This window comes from Cyprinodon variegatus, unplaced genomic scaffold (assembly GCF_000732505.1).
Source record: "Cyprinodon variegatus isolate N-32 unplaced genomic scaffold, C_variegatus-1.0 Scaffold251, whole genome shotgun sequence".
NCBI classification, from domain to species: domain Eukaryota; kingdom Metazoa; phylum Chordata; class Actinopteri; order Cyprinodontiformes; family Cyprinodontidae; genus Cyprinodon; species Cyprinodon variegatus.
The window spans coordinates 97655-114578 of NW_015150704.1; the positions used below are offsets into that span (position 1 = coordinate 97655).

At 38.2% G+C, this 16924-nt stretch overlaps 1 protein-coding gene across 1 annotated transcript; it reads left to right on the forward strand.

Annotated features, from left to right (window-relative positions):
* The first annotated feature begins 2425 nt into the window (after positions 1-2425).
* Positions 2426-13401, forward strand: LOC107089408. The gene is made up of 10 exons (XM_015382168.1): positions 2426-2549; positions 2624-2808; positions 2986-3123; positions 3602-3743; positions 5874-6051; positions 6165-6306; positions 6866-7003; positions 10263-10321; positions 10403-10497; positions 12799-13401. Exons 1-10 carry the CDS (start codon positions 2430-2432, stop codon positions 12883-12885), a joined length of 1284 nt encoding a protein of 427 aa, XP_015237654.1. The 5' UTR covers positions 2426-2429; the 3' UTR covers positions 12886-13401.
* The last annotated feature ends 3523 nt before the right edge of the window (positions 13402-16924 follow it).

A 16924-nucleotide genomic window follows, 5' to 3' on the forward strand; every position in this document is an offset into this window, starting at 1 on the left:
TACTGTATAAAGGTGCTACTACTCAATTCTGTAAAAAAACAAAACAAAAACAACGAATGAGTATAGTTTTGTTTAGAACTGCATCTAAGTGTCTATTTGAACTGCTACCTGAAACATTATTACTTACATTATGTAGTCTAGTTGTTCTGTAGTAATTCATTGCAGTTCCCATTTTGTTTTTTTTTGTTTTTATCATGTATGGTAGACTAATTTGAATTGCCTGGTCAGCCAAAGGTGCTATACAAATAACCTTATCTTACCTTGGTATATATGTAAATGCATTTTTCAATTGAGCTTGTCGTTTTAATTTGTTGTTTCAGAGGATCCTCCAACATCCTTCTGCAAACTATCTGCCTGTCTTCCTGTCTTTGGACTTGCGTCAATCAGTCCTTTAGACCTGTAGGCCAGTACAGTGAAGCCAAGCACAGCACATTCAAATGTGGCTTGGTTTGTATCAACGTATGAAAGGATTTACTCATAAAACAATTTTAGATTTCAATAAATTTTCATGGCTTTCACATCCGGTGAGCATTTAAAATAACTAAAGATAGCCATACTTATGTGAAAATTCTCTCTGATGTTTGAGAAATAATGTATTTGTAAAAATAATAACAGAGAACTTCTGGTGCAGTACTAGTAAGGATAATAAATATTCTTAAGTCTAATTAGATTTTTCATCTGCAGCTGTTCAACATAAACAAGATTAAACTCTCTTCCTGAAGTCACTTTTATGAACAAAGCAATTATACTGTACAATGTCCATAAATCTGAGGTAAAACAGTCAGCGATAAGCGATGCTGCCTATGTCCATTTAATATGATACCTACATCAGACTCTAAGGTGTTTTCACTAATATTGCTTCCTTTTTATCACAGTTACCACCAAACATATTTTTACAACTTTTCACTTCATTCTCAAACACATCTGTTTCTTACGGAGCCCCTAAAGGGACATGGAGGGAAAAAATAAACTTTTGCGAGATCCCGCAAAACTTTTGCCAGATCTCGCCAAAAATAAACTTTTGTGGGATCTCGCAAAAGTATTGCGAACCCTCCATGTCCCTTTAGGGGCTCCGTAGTTTCTGGCTCGGTTAGACTGTTAAATATCTTTCAAATAAGTAACCTCATAAATATTTAGTCTGATCAAAGCTACCAAACAGAAAAAGATTTTAAATGAATACATGCGCTAACTGGTATTAATGAAAAAAACAACATACATTTTCATCCAAAATATATTTTGAATACCAATAATCCATCTTTTAGAGCATGTCTGGCTGGGTACAGGAGGTTGGTACCTATCTCCTACAGCCTACTGCATGGGTGAAAGGTTGGGTACACCCGAGACAGGCTCCAGGCCATCACAGGGATACTCGGAGAGATACAACATGTACACACACACAGACACAAACACACTCACCTAAGGGCAATTTAACATTATTAATAGTCACAGTTTTGGAGTGTGGGAGGTAATACTCAGTGTGGGAGGGAACACTCAGAGAGAACCCCGGCATGCAAGGCCCCAGGACAGGATTCCAAACGTCAACTTTTTGCTGGAGCCAAGTCTTGAAAATGTCACATCTATCAAGTATAAGTAAATAAATATTTACTTTGATGAATTATTGACCGTCCCAATGTTGAAGAGATTATGATCCAAGGGACCACATTTTGAACCCTAATCTGGAGAGCCAGACTGATCAAGTGTAGCACCTATGTTTAGCTGTACATATTATTAATCTGCGTCTGCTCCCATCGAAAGTGTTCAGGATGGTAAGACATTAAGAGGAACCTTTCCAGTTGATTTGGCGATGGTCCTGCATACCAAAGTTTGATTTTAAATGAAAATGGTAACATTAAAACCAAAATAACTTATGCTTGAAAGCTCTTTCTGTTTGTCTTTAAAAGATAAAATCGAAATTGATGTGAGAAGAGCAGCTACTCGTGTGTCCTCCTGCTTACTGACCCTCCCCTGCAACAACACTGCTATGGTGTCAACAACGTATTCACATGCAATTTTAATTGTATTGCAGTAATACAGTATTTGCAAAACTTCAAATTAGCAGAATATCAACAACGTTTTGTGCACATTGGTTATGGAAAGGATTTTGGTATATAATATGATGATACACTATGTTTAAAGAAAATAAAATACAGCAACAACAAAGACCCCAGAACACCTGAGTTGATGAAGCCAAAAATGTGATGAACCAAGGCTCAAGAACTTAAGTAACTCTCTGAACTTATGTTTTTGGATCATTTTCTTTTTTTTTTTTAATATCTGATCCTTATCCACAACTTGCAATCGGGTCTCCACTAATGTTAAAACTCCGCCTTGAAAATCTTCCTCATCCAGGTTAGAACAGGAGAGGGAGTGGAGGCGGTATATATACTCCTGGATTCTAATTACTTTTAAGAAGAGTCATTGACTTGTCCATGATGTTACCTACTGTGCTCCTTTTGATGCTGATTATCAGTCGAACACAATGCTCTCATTATCGCGGCACTATGATGACCTACTACCCACAGAAAACATTTTCAAATGGATCAGTCTCTGTAAGTATGGATTATTTCAATTCTCCCAGGTTTAAGTCTTTCAAGCTTTGACTATGCTTCTTAACATTTTACAGGTGATCCTTCGCTTTAAGTTTAACTATCGAGCCTGTGAAGTTTCTTCATATTCTTGCACTGGAAACTGTGGTGCTGAAAGCACAATTGTTACAGATGCAAAGATTGAGGAAGTCAGTGGTATCTGGTGCCAGAGTGAAAAAATCACATCTCGGCTGCTTCCCAACAACTCTCCATCTCAGCTTGTGTGAGTCCCATTTTATAAAGTTTAACAACATTTGGCATTTAAAAATATTTGAGCGAGGAGACAATTCACTTAATTTCCTAAACTATATACCTAATTCCTCATGATTTAACTATTGAGACAAAAACTGCAATTCCCTGAGCATCATTTTTTAACAATTATCCTGAACTTCTATCCCAGATTCAGCGGTGGTGGCTGGTTTGATACTCTAAATAACATTTACTCCTGGAGAGCTGTAACTAGCGTTGAGTTGAGACACCGATCTGACACCAAAAAAATCAACGTACCACCACAAACCACCATCTTTCCGGCCCTGAGGTAAGTTTCATTTAGGTCACATGTATCAGTGTTATATAAACAGTTAGAAAAGATTGTAGAGCAAAGACCCAAGAAAAAAGAAAGTGTGCTGTGCAAAAGAGGACGTAGGTGGACATCAGAGATAAAGAGACAACCACTGACCATATGCACAAATACAGAAAAGCCACTATAACAACAGCATGTTTATATATAAAAAAAAATCATTACTCAGCAGATAAAAACTGTGTAATATTAGGACAAGTTTATTTATAAGCACATTTAGGTAGCAAGACATTTCAGTGGTTCTCTCAAATAAGCAATAACTTGATTTATTTTCTTTATGTGATCATAAAGAATTATAAAAGGATGGAGTAATAAATGCCTTAATGGAGACTCATTTTGAGATTATTTGGGGCTAAAATAAGTACAGCATTGGTATGACCCAAATATATAAACATGGCTATGTTCTAATGGATTCTGTGTATTTGTTGTTTCTAAGGGTTCCTTCAAACTGTAACGTCAATATTAATCTGTTGGCCTTTGACCCCGATGAAGACGAGGTCCGATGTAGAAATGCTATCCTTTCCCTGAATGAATGTGCTTCACCTTGCACACCTCCACCTGTTCTCAGCCTCTCCTCTGTAAGTAGCTAGTCCTAATCTTACACTAGTTATTTTGTAGAAGCCAAATAATCAGCATTTTCTTTCATTAGTTTTTTACATAGTGTCATAATCTTAAAGTGTGCTTTTAATGGTTTTTATTTAAATAAATGTAGTTATTTTCTACAAGTCCTGCACTATTCCGTAATCTTTTCCCTTTGGCTTTTGCCATACAGGTTCATTCTCATTCATCTTATGTATTAGATGCTAATTTTTTCATGAACAGGACAGATGTACCCAGTTTTCAGGCGAGTCAGACAGTGGGAAAGTTATAAAACGTTTAATGACAAATCAAAAACATAAGAAGAACAGAACGTGGGCTGCTGTGGATCTGCAGACATGCAGCGGCTGCAGGGGGAGGCAGGGCACCACCCAATCACTGAGACTCTGGTTTAACAGTTCAGTCTGGACTGCCGGATGGATGGACTGCCTAATGAGATGCGGCACAGAGCCGGCCAGAGTGTTCCTGATGCAGTAGCCCCAGTGGGAAGTCAGGAGTCCGGTCAGGGAAAACAGAATCAGAACCGGACAGTTCTGAGATCCAGGAGTCCATAGCCAGACAAATGGTTTTGATCCGAACAGGAACAGAAAGATTCAGGTTCCGGGAATCCACGGAAATTTCAGGCAGGTTAAGAGTTCCACGAGTCAAGCAGCGAGCTTAGAGACGTTCAGATGGAGACAGGCGGGTCCAGTGGTAGAGAGGAACAGAGACAAGACATGGTACAAGGAGAACTGCAGAACATTAAACTGGCTCCGACCAAGAGCCAGGGATTCAGGAATTAAAACTAGATCCCACGCACCCCAAGGCAAAACCAAGCGGGCTCAGCGGAAAAGAGCCGGGACATGATCAGGAGACACAAGACAAACACTAGAACCTTCTTGACCCACTGGCCTCTGGGGACAGGAACATGAACCATGGAATAACACAACTGAAGACTAACGAAACAAAACATACATAAGCAATGATCTAGCCCTGAAGAATACAAAATGCAGCAGGAGCAGATGAAGGATAATTAGAGAGCGGGGGTGGCATGGCAGGTGAATGAAATGAGTAATTAGATAAGCTACCGGGGCTTTGATCATGACAAATTTTTGAACACTTTTATGTTTTTAGCATTCTTATTACCTTGTTCCTTTTTTTAGGAGGTCCTGAGCCAGTATTCTCTGTTAGATTATACCCTTGTTGCTCTGCTTAATTGTATTCACACTTAAAACCAGCTCCACACATATCACTTCAAGTGTCTGTGCCATCATTTAATGTAAAAGCTATCATGCAGTGGTCCTACCTAGATCCATACAGGACCTGTTCATGCCTTTTATTCCTATATTGAAGTCGGACAAGAAAGATAGACTGGATCTATATATCTGATGGATGATGGAGGGGGGCTGTCTGTTAGGCTGCAGTGCAACAGTGGGTAGGAATTTCCACAGTGACTAGACAAGCTTTTATTTGTGAAAGTCTGTGTGATGTTGGGTTAGCTCTCACTCTCAACCTCTACCACTATACAGTCAGCTTCATTCATTTCCCCTCTGCTATATCAAACATGTACCTTTCTAATCTGTACATGGGACTTTATATACCTTACAGTTTGTTTGAACCCTGTTCTTTAATTGCTGAGGGATATAACAAAGAGGGGGATATAACAACATTTTTGATGGTGAACACATAATACAAAGAAACATTTTGCCTGAGGCATGCCTGAGCACAGCTAAATGTTAGCCCTCATAAGGTGCACACAAAGAGGGGACCCCTGGCTCTAGTTCTCCATCAATTTATCCCAAAGCAGCCCCCTGTCACGATGTGGAATGCATAAGCTGTCTGCAGCAGTAACCAAACATACAAACCCCTTACTCTCCATAATTCAAACTTAAAACACAGATGGTTCTCCTGATAAAGCTTCAGCTTTAAGTGTTGGAATGTCCTTCTAGCTGATTTACAGGATACATATACATAATGAGCATCAACTTAAAACAGACATGAAACCTTTAAAAGAAATTATCCTTCAACAAGTTTTCAGACATTACTACAAAAAAATCATATCAACGCATATGCTATATATATATATATATATACATTTATTTATTTATTTTTTTTTTGCTTTGTTCTTGCAGAATTGTACGCTGTCATTCAGTGCCACCGCAAGCAGTAATCAAGGTTGGTATGTAGCCCAGATGGTGATGGAGGACTTCCCCAGGCAGTCAATCAACCTTACTCATAATGACGGATCCTACGTTTTGAAAACTACAAGCGATGCAATCAGCCAGATACCAATGCACTTTGCTCTTTTAGGTACAATTTGATTATGTTTGCCATATTTCTAGCAATGAAATGCTACAAAGTAGCTGAAGAGTAATGTAAACCATAACCATGCATGAATTTTAGACTTTCCTGATGTGTTTCAGTTGATCCTGCAGCACCATCCTGCTCAGAAGGTAATTATCTGCCCAGATATCTCTCTCCAACTCCAGAACATGGAACTCTGTTCTACAGTGACGTCAATCAGACTTTGGAGATCAACATCAGAGCAGTTGCAACACATTCTATGTAAGCCAATGCAAAACACATGGAAAGCTGATTCAGTGCAAACAAAACAAAAGATGGTACACCTCAGAATTATTTGTTAAGACATTTTGTTTTTGTGGAAATGCGACCTAAGCTGGAAATAGACCGTATCTGTCCCGTCAAGGCAACGCAAGTCATTTGTATAGCACATTTTGTCAAGAAACAATTGAAAGTTTTGCATGATGAAAACATTAATCAGAGGACATTTCAGTGATAAAACAAAAGACAGTGACGACAATTTATGATATTTATATTTATAACAAAGAAAAGGGTCTAAAAGTAAGAAGCAGTGCTAGGTTCTAGGTGTCAATGATAGGCTCTGACTCTATATTTCCTTACTTTTTGCACAGCTTTTCTGTGTGTATATATAGTTACATGGAATGTAAAATTGGTTACGCTTTAAAAAGTAAACATATAATAAAAATTGCCTCGACATATTTGAAAAGATTATTGCTACCAATGAGGGAAACATCTAATCTGTTGTCAGGTGGTAAAAAGTTGGAATCACGGTACAGATCTAATTACTTGCTGTTTTATAAAGGATCTCTGAGCTCCTGTACAGCGGGCCGTCCAGTGTGGTCAAGAAGTCCTCAGGTTCAGGAAACTTCTCTCTTACATGGACACCTTCTGTAGTAGATGCTGGACAGAGCCACCCCATCTGTTTTGTTGTACAGGGAAGGTTAGTATCTGGTCCTTATTATCATCAGTATAAATAAACATGTACAGAAAAAATACAGAAGTACACAAAATTTTAAAAATGACATCTATATCAATTGAATCTTTTTTTTCTTCCTCCCTGGTAAGAATCTATCAATATCCACAAAGCAGATATTTGCATTATTGCAATAATGCAATTTTACGTGGAAAACTGCCTAGAACAGCAATATTCATTATGTTGATGTTGATATCAACACTTAAATTTTTTACTGTCAGATTTCACAAGGTCAGATCATTCAGGGAGAGAGAAATATTTTTGCACAATCTTTGTAGATTTACCAGGACTATAATACAATTAAATTCTGTTAATTTATATGCCAATTCACAACACACACCATCTCAAGACTAATCAATGAATACTTTCTATGTTAAAAAGGTTCATGATAAACAAGCTCCATCAGTTGTTTTGTCCTGGAAAGAAACAGGAAAGGAGATGAGCTCTGACGTAGTTTTCAAGTCAAAACAATGAAAGAGAGTTATTATATTTTATCACAGTAGAGGCTGGACCTATAACTACTGTCAGTATAGGAGAGAAACAGGATTAAACACTGAAAAACCGGCGCAACTTTTTTAGTCATAATTGAAGTTAGGTAGCTGCCCAGGTAACCCCTACCTCCAGCATTGTGCCACAGTTAAATACAACGCCAGACCAGATAACTTACTATAATGACAAAAAGCAGAGAGAAAACAAAGTTATTGATTTAATTAACATATAAGACAAAATTGAAGAGTGTGGCAGAGTGAAGAAAAAGTGGTCCGTATGTCCTCCAAAGGCCTAACCCTATAGCAGTATAACTATAAATGTAGCTCAGGATAACCTGAGCCACTCTAGACTCTTTATCAAAATATATATTTTTAAGCCTAGTGTTAACAGTGAACAGCATGTCTGCCTACCAGTCTTGAACTGGTAGTTGGTTCCACAGGAGAGGAGCTTGATTACAAAAAATATCTGCGCCACCTTCTACTTTTATAAACTAAGAGCAGATAAATATGTAAGTGCAACTTAAGAAACATAAGGAAAAACCAGACATTTGATAAATGATGGAGCTTGGTTATTTAGAGCTTTGAACCTTAGAAGGAGGACTAAAAAAAATCTATTCTGGATGTAAAAGGAAGCTAATGAAGAGAAGCTAAAATATGAGAAAAAAAAGTATCTTTCCCTTTTCAATTTTTATCAGAACTCTAGCTACAGCGTTTTGGATCAGCTTGATAATTTGATGTGGGTACCCTTGAATATAGAGAACCCAAAAGGACATCCTAATCTACATACAGTACACCTATAATCTAAAACTCTGACACCAATTTCCCTCTTAGAAACCTTCCATATTCTATGATCACAGGAATCTCTAGAGCCAGTGACTAAAATGATATGGCTTAGGGCTGCTGGTCTCTTCCCTCTCTTCCCCACATTTCCTCTGTCTACAGTAAAGACAGTGGAGAAAAATTCTCAGACAATCGCAAAACTATCATCATTATGTTTGCTTTCCATAAATTTGTTGCTGTCACTTCACGTGTTATTCCTGCTGTCAATCAATCTGTCAGCAACGGCTGAAATGCCACCCAGTTTCTACCCATGCACCTTTTTCTACCTTTGCCAAATTCTTCCTCTTTGACTATTTGAGCTGATGTAATTAGTAAATTTGTCCACTGTGAGATCAATAAAATCAATCATTCAATCACTAAATAAATAAAGAATACTTGATTACAGATTTTAATTGTGTTTTTCCACAACTTAAAAAAATTGGTATTGCATGATGTGCTGCCCTTGTGGTGTGGTTGAAGATTAGACACTGTACAAACAAAACTCTGTTTTTTTTTTTAGATAGTTGAAATTCATCCCATAATTAATTTTTTTTTTTTACTGTGTGAAACAGCCCAGCTGTTTTCTTTTTTTTTATGTGGGAGGAATTAAGGCTCTTGAATGGGTTTAGTTGTTCTTTAAAGTGTACTTGTCTCTTCTGATATTGGGTGGGGCCAAGCAGAGAGAGGGAAGTCCATCATCTTTTTTCTGTTCTTATTGTCCATTATAGTCACGCTTGGTTAGTCCCTCTAAAGACAATGTCATAGAAAAAATAGAGTAACAAAAATTTATGATTCTATCCATTGGCAGACCAAACCTGCTCAAAAGGAAGAAACGTTTCCCTCTTTCTGTGAATTGAAGAGAAGTTGTTCCCTTACTGCAAATGCTGAGACAAAGTGGAACCCGGTAACAATTTAGTCTCACAAAACCTCTTGTTTTTTCTTGTTAAAAGATTAGTACTTTGAGTTGTATCAAAGCTTCAATTTGTTGGCCATGTTTTTACTATAATTAGAAATAAAAATGTCTTCATCTATGTTGTTTAGGGAGGGAAATTGTAATCATTTTTGAATTGCGGACTGTCATTTTTGGTGGATATTCGTTGAGCACCCAGATACAGAGATGGGGAGGCAGAGAGGATTTTTTTGTACATTTAATTAAGATATTAATAGCACAGAACTAAATGATTCAGTAACAATAGGCAAGGAACTCAGGAATAAAAGTAGAATACACTCAGGGAAACTGACATAAGGAATTAAGTGATGAAGAAAATTCAGCAAAGAAGAACTGCAGAGGAGGTGTTTATATGGTAGAAACAAACAATTAATGGGCTAATCAGTTGGTAAGGAGAAGGTGTGGACAGGAGAAACTAAAAAGGAGCTAAGGGGAAAGAAAAGGGACACTAGGGGGCAACAAACAACAACCAGGGAAAACAGGATCTAACTAGAAAAGAACATGAAATAAAATTGACAACAACTAAAACTAGACCAAAGCATAAATAATACCAAAAATGCTGAAAAGAGATAACCGAAAGAACTAACAAGTGGGACTAAAACGAATAATTCAAAAATTATATAAATCTTGACAAACACAGAATAAGATAAAATAATGCATACCAGAGCTTTGAAAAACAAAACTTAAACGTAACCAAAAAGTCCAGAAAAGACAGAATCATGACATGGATGTGCCGGCACACGAGAAAAAAAAGAAATCTAAGAAGTAGCCCACTAAAGATATCCCTTGTGCTATACTATGGTCTAATGGTCTACCCTGCGTTTTATTTTAATCAAATAATACTCAGGGTTTATCAAAGTGAAATTCTGAAAATAACTTCTCAATGAATTGGATAAATTTAGAAAAACAAATAAGTAAGTAACTATCTTTAAAGAGATAATAATGCTACTTTTCAAATCTGCTTCCACAGTTCCAGCAACTCTGTGTATCAGTCTGAGCTTCGATGCATCGTTGTGATAGTTGGAAGCCGTAAGTCTATGTTTGACCTTTGTTTCTGCTTGTTTAAATAAAATTTGTGAAATGTCTGTTTCCATTCTTTTGCTGCTGTAGTTCCAGAACCAAAGCCAAAATTTGTTAATGTTCTGAAACTGAAGATCTCCACTACACTTTCACTGAAGGATGATCGGGACATCATTGAAAATCTGGTCTGTAAATATGTTGAGAATAATGTAAACAAACACTACAAACACTAGTGAGGCCTGTACCACGAAGCGGGATTACTGGGTTAGCTAGACAACTTTAGGTACCACAAAGCTGGATTTTTTTTATAGCAAGGCTTGTCACAATGGCAACGTACTATATACGGAAAACCGGGGCTGCGGGGCAGGTTAGGTTGATTTAAATCCTAGAGAATGCTCCATGCCACAGCCAATCAGCTGTTTGGGAAACAATGACGTGACATTTTATTGAAGAGCGGATTTGATTCCGGTGCAACAATAACCTAAACAATTTTTTATGATTTTTTTTTGACTGTTTCTATTTTTCTTTTTCCTCATTTTTGACATAGCCTTCCAACCTTTTACTATTCTGTATTCATTTTCTCCTGTATAATGTCCTCACACACCCCTGGCCTTCCATTGTTTCTTGGGTGCTGGCTGTAGTTTGGGTCATTGTCATGTTGTAAGACCCAGCCTCAACCCTTCTTTAATGCTCTAACTGAGGGCCTCATGGCCCCAGTCATCTTCTCCTTAATACAGTTCAGTCGCATTGTGAAATGTGCAGAAAAACACCCCCAAAGCATCATCCTGCCAGCTCTATGCTTCACAGTAGGTGTGTTCTTGAGATGGATCGTCATGCTTCTTCCTCCAAACACAGTTAGTGGAATTATGACCAAAAAGTTCTATTTTGGTCTCATCTGACCACATGACTTACTCCCAACACTCCTCTAGATCATCCAAATGGTCATTGGCAAATTAAGATGGGCCCTGACATGTGCTGGTTCAAGCAGGGGAGCCTTCCGTGCCATGCATCACTTCAATCCATGACGTATTACCAACAGTAACCTTGGAAACAGTGGTCCCAGCTCTTTTCGGGTAATTGACCAGCTCATCCCATGTAGTTCTGGGCTGATTTCTCACCGTTCTTAAGATCATTAAGACCCCATGAGGTGGGATCTTGCATGGAGCCCCAGACAGAGGGAGAGTGACCGTCATGATAAGCTTCTTCCATTTTCCTGTAATTGCTCCAACAGTGGACCCTTTTTCACCAAGCTGCTTGGCAATTTCCCTGTAGCTCTTTACAGCCTTGTGGAGGTGTACAATTTAGTCTGTATTGTCTTTAGACAGCGCTTTGGTCTTTGCCATGTTAGAAGTTGGATTCTTACTGATTGTATGGGATGAACAGGTGTCTTTATGCAGCTAAGTGACTACACTGCTATTTTATATATATATTGGAATAGGGCTGCCTTCTTTAAAAGAAGCGTAGATTTTTACCATTTGTCCTGTTGAATTCTAACAAAGTTAAAAAATTATCGTAAGCCAGACTCCACGGCCGTCATTTTCTGGCGCCTTTGCCTCTATCAACTAGAAGATTCCTTGTTATACGGCTGATGAATGCAGCCTTCTTTTTGCCCCATTTGAAGGATGGGTCCGGGGTATCCTATCTGTCCTACGTAGCCTTGGGTATCCGATGAATCTTTGCAAGTCCAAGCAAGCCCGTCTGTTCCGTGCTCAGAGGTAAAAGGGAACTGGTGACGAAAATGGTGAATATTTTAATTGCAGTTTAATATAATACAAGTCTAAAATTAATGTAAATAAATATCTTAAATGGTTTTTGAGTCAGATATGTTATGGGTAATGTTTTATCTGTCCTTTCGCATATGTATGGGTGTAGCTGACATTTAAGCTCAGATTCCAATATTTCTGTGGTATGGAGACTATAATTCTAATATTTGTGACAACCTTAATGCTGCTAAAACTCCCTGTAAATGTAATTATCACAATGAAACAGTATTGAGAAATTTGGCATCCATTTTTTGCCTGCTTTGTCTGTCGACTGTCACAGGTAATAGGCAACAGAGAGTTGGGGAAGCCTGGTTGAATTCATAGCCAAACTCTTCTGGCTTCCTTTTTCTCAAAACCCTCAAAGGACCCAGTCCAGGTAGACCAGGTCCTTAGAGGACGCAGCCGCTGAAATCAAACACACCAATGATCACTCAGGGCTGGATTGAGGTAGTGAGTTGATAACAAGCTTTGTGGTACCACTGGTTCTGATTGCCATTGTTCTGGATGGGTTAAACGGGAAACATTGGGGTGAACCCCACTCAGTTGAGCTTGCTGCGTGGTATGGGCCTCTGCTGTACTGCTGATTTTGTTTCCGCTAAACCTGTTTTGTATCCTGAAAGTTGAATCTTAAACTTTTGAATATAGGTTTGCTTTTACAGGCTGATCCAAGATCTGATTCATTTTTCTGTTAATCCCAGCTAAATATTGTGTTTCCTTCTCCAGATTACAGAAGAACTAATTAGACGCGGTTTTCCACCAGGCATAACTGTATGCCTGCTGAACAATGGCTCATTGGAAGTAAAAGGATAGCTAGCCCCTAGTGGCCACTCATTAAAATTTATTTAATATTTGCTAGGACTGATTAAATGGAGAAGGGGCCCACTGCATCTTCAGATCTCCAAAAATGTTTTTGACAAAAATCGTTATTGTAAATAGACTTTATGCAACTAATGTCCATTTCTATATATTTAAAAGACATGAGAAAATCTGTAAATTCATGAGTAGACTTTAACAGTCTACTTATTGTTCATAGACTTTTGAGCAACTGCTTAATCTTATCAGTTTCTAGAGCTCTCTGTAAAGAAATGTTTGATCTGTTTTTTAATTGAATTTGTACTTGCTGTGTTATTTTCACTGGTTCCTGAATAATGGAGAAGAATGAAGTGGCATACGAAGCCAGAGCTTTTAGTTTGCCAATGTTTGTCATTTTAAGGAACAAACTTTATATGTATGAAAATTGTTAAAGCACGTAAAACTTAAATTGCTTTAAATCAAGATTTGGTTAGAGTGGTATTAGAATGTGTTATCTTAACACAATTAAATAAATTTACAGTTCAGTTTTAATTTTCTTTTCTTATCAATCATTTTATTGTATTGATTTAAATCTTTCATTTTTATTATTTCTAAAGTTTATGTTAATTATTAATTTATCTATCTTTATGAAAATGTAATGTACTGTTATGCATATTTTTCTTCCTTTTCATGCCCAAAGCTTTGAATCGTTTTTATTTTTAAAATATGCTAAATAAATAAGCTGGCCTTGTGTTGCTTTGCCTTTCAAAAAATAATTAAAATGAAAAGTAGTGCAAAAATCCATGTGCCAAAGGTAAAAGTTAAGAATAAACAACTTTAGACAAATATTTACAGTTTCCACTCAATGAGATTGTTTCCATTATTTTCTGGGGCGTGTTACAGTCAGTTTAACTCTAATATAGAATTATGTTGTGGCCAAGAAAGATAACTGGAATTTTCCATAGTCAAGTTGGGGTTTCTGCGATAGACTGGAGATCTGTCCAGGGTTTACCCCGCACTTGCCTGTAGACAGCTATATAGATAGGTTCCAGAACCCCAGCAAGACAAAAAATGGATGGAGGGATGAAGTTGGGGGTTTTGTGAGACTAAATGTGTGTCAGTTTCATATTTCAACTGTAAAAGTTCAAAACTATCCATCAATTTTCTTCTGCTTTATCTGTGGCCGGGTCTTGGAGGCAGCAGTCTAAGCAGAGATGGCCAGACGTATCAATCCACACACACGTCCTCCAGCTGCTCTGGGGGCACCCCGAGGAGACACCAGGCTAGCTCAGAGACATAGCAGAGACATGGTTCTGCTGCTGCTGATGGTCAAAGCCATGAAAACAAAATCAGGATCAAAAGAAGGAGGGGTAGGTTTGCAGTGGGTGAGAACTGGCATTACGTAGCAGGGGATTGAACCAAGAGGATTACTAAGTGGTTTAGAACAGCTGTTCTCAATCCGGATCCTCAAGTACCACTGTCCTGTAAGTTTTTGGTGTCTCTTTGGTGCCACACACCTGACTTATGTGAAAGGATGATTACTGGGCTTCCACATCCTGCAATCATTTGAAGCAGGTGTGCTCCAAAACTGGCACAGCAGCTGTTCTTGAGGACCAGGAGTGAGAACCACTGGTCTAGTATAATTCAGAAAAGAATGTTGATTTAGCAGAGGTGCAGTTAAACCTGGTGTACCTTGAAGAGCAAACATCAGGAGGAGCAGCACAGAGGTAGACCAAGGAGGAAAAGACTGAGACCCTAGGAAGAGTTCTTGAATTGATGGAGCTGGTAAGTGGTAAGTTGAGGGAAATACACAGAAGTAAGTATCACGAAAGAACACAAAATGGTCTGGTGGTTTGCTTGACAAAATCAGTCCTATGGTGACAGCCTCAGGAGGCTGCTCCAGTCTTAAAGCCTGCAGTGATGAAAGTAATGAGCACCAAATGAAGAAATCACCCTGCAGGTAGGAACACAACTACAACATAAACTGATACTCTCTTTTCTGCTGCTTTTATTAAAGGAATAACAGGAGTGGTCAAACGCTACCAGTAGGGGTCAGAGGTTTACACATGATAGAGCATGACCGTTCCTTGTGCAGTTTTATTGGAGGTGATGAGCTGCAACTACACAGGCTGGAGAGAGCATGACTTTTCCTATTCTGGGAGAACCATTTGTTCAGCAGAACATTCCTAGAAGGCCAAATGCATGTAACTTAATTAAAATGATAACGTACATTTTTCTAACAAATTTGGTCTAGCCTCGATCAATGCCCCAGGACCTAAATCTGGCAGGCCAATCACAATACAGAGATGTATTTTGAATGTCTGGATGCAAAGTGGGCGGGGTTTTGAGGGCATAACGACAAAGCTGCAAGATGCTGGAGAAAGCACAACAGTAGCATGCACTGTGGCAGCAACAGCTTTCAATGGACGCTCCATTGAAAGTTAAAAGGTCTCTTTTCTGTTGCTGTTGTTCAATAAAAGTATGTTTTGAGATAATTTGAGGCGAGAATATTATACTTTAAAGCTTCACTATATGGTCCATTTACCGACTTAATGCTTAATAAAAAAAAAACAATTTCCGAAATTGAGGGGACCACGGCAACCAATGGAGCTCCGAGGGTAACGGCAGCCAGGGCTAACCGACTATGCCCTCTCTAGGCATAGTCTTGTGTGAAGGACCGCTGGCTCTGATGGCGATTTTTGACTTATCTTTGGAATCAGTTTTGGAGGGATTAGAATTGGGGTTTTCATTGAAACGCGAGCACGAAAAGGCTCTACACTCATTCATTTTTGAGAAGGACCTATTCGCCGTTTTACCGACAAGCTAATTTGTTTACTTTCCCGCAGCAGCTTTCTGACGTGCTTCCTACGTCACAGTCACTTACTCTCATTGGTCAAAGCATTGGCCAGGAGGCACAGACATGGTTTGAAAAACAACAGGTTGTTTTCCATCAACAATCTACCGATGTCTCATTCATCGGGACCAGACTAAATAACACCTTTCATCTCCCATTTAGTCAGGTTTATCAGGCTAAGAGTCAACATCTTACATGCTGTTTTACGAAATGTCAATGTATAGTTTTATCTGTAGAATAAATGCATCTGACAATGATATTATCTTCTCAGTTACTGACACCAAACATAGTGCAATCTGATACCAGTCTAAGCTGTGGAGACTGGTATTGCTGTCTCCTTAAATCTCATATCTAATTGTAACTTGCACTTGTATTGTACTTTTCTACCTGAATTGTTTTATTTTTATCCTATATATTTATTGGACCATGAGTACGGAATAAAGTCTATCGTCAAATATGCATAGCTACAGGAAAAACTTATATACAGCTGAATTTTCTTGCTCTTGAAATATGCAATATAAATACATTTCCCTTGCCTTGCATTTGGTTTTCAATCACTCTGTTCACAACCTTAGTATATCATTATTAATTAGAAAATGTGTCTTTATATGCAAATAGCTCAAACTTTGCTCACATAGAAAACTATTTTAACTTTGCAATGCATTGCTAACAGTAATTTTTTTACCTATTTTATCTTTGATCATTATCTCACAGTTAGGGGAAATCTCCTCATACTAGGGTTCTGTGTAAAACCAAACGATAAAATACTTTCCCTTTCCAGAGCAGACAATAGAGTGCCTGTCTGCTGGATCATGAATTTCCTTCCTAAAACTCAGTCTGTGTAGAGATACTCAGTCATCATGTTCCTCTCCGTGGTTCTGCTGCTGCTGATAGTAAGCAGTTCACAGACTTCACATTTCCAAGGTACAATGACGACCTACTATCCAAAAGAAACTTATGTGAATGGATCCATCACAGTAAGTAAAGACTATAAATTTCTTCTTTTGCCTGAGAAAGTGTAGGTATTTTAAAAACTTCTTAAAACCCTCAGGTGATCCTTCGCTACAAGCTAAACTTTAAACAATGCACTGATGGGACATATACCTGCACAGGCAATTGTGGGAAAGAGACCCTGATGACTAACTGGTTGATGGTTGAGAAAATAACAGATGTGTGGTGTCAGACTGAAAAAATTACATCTCG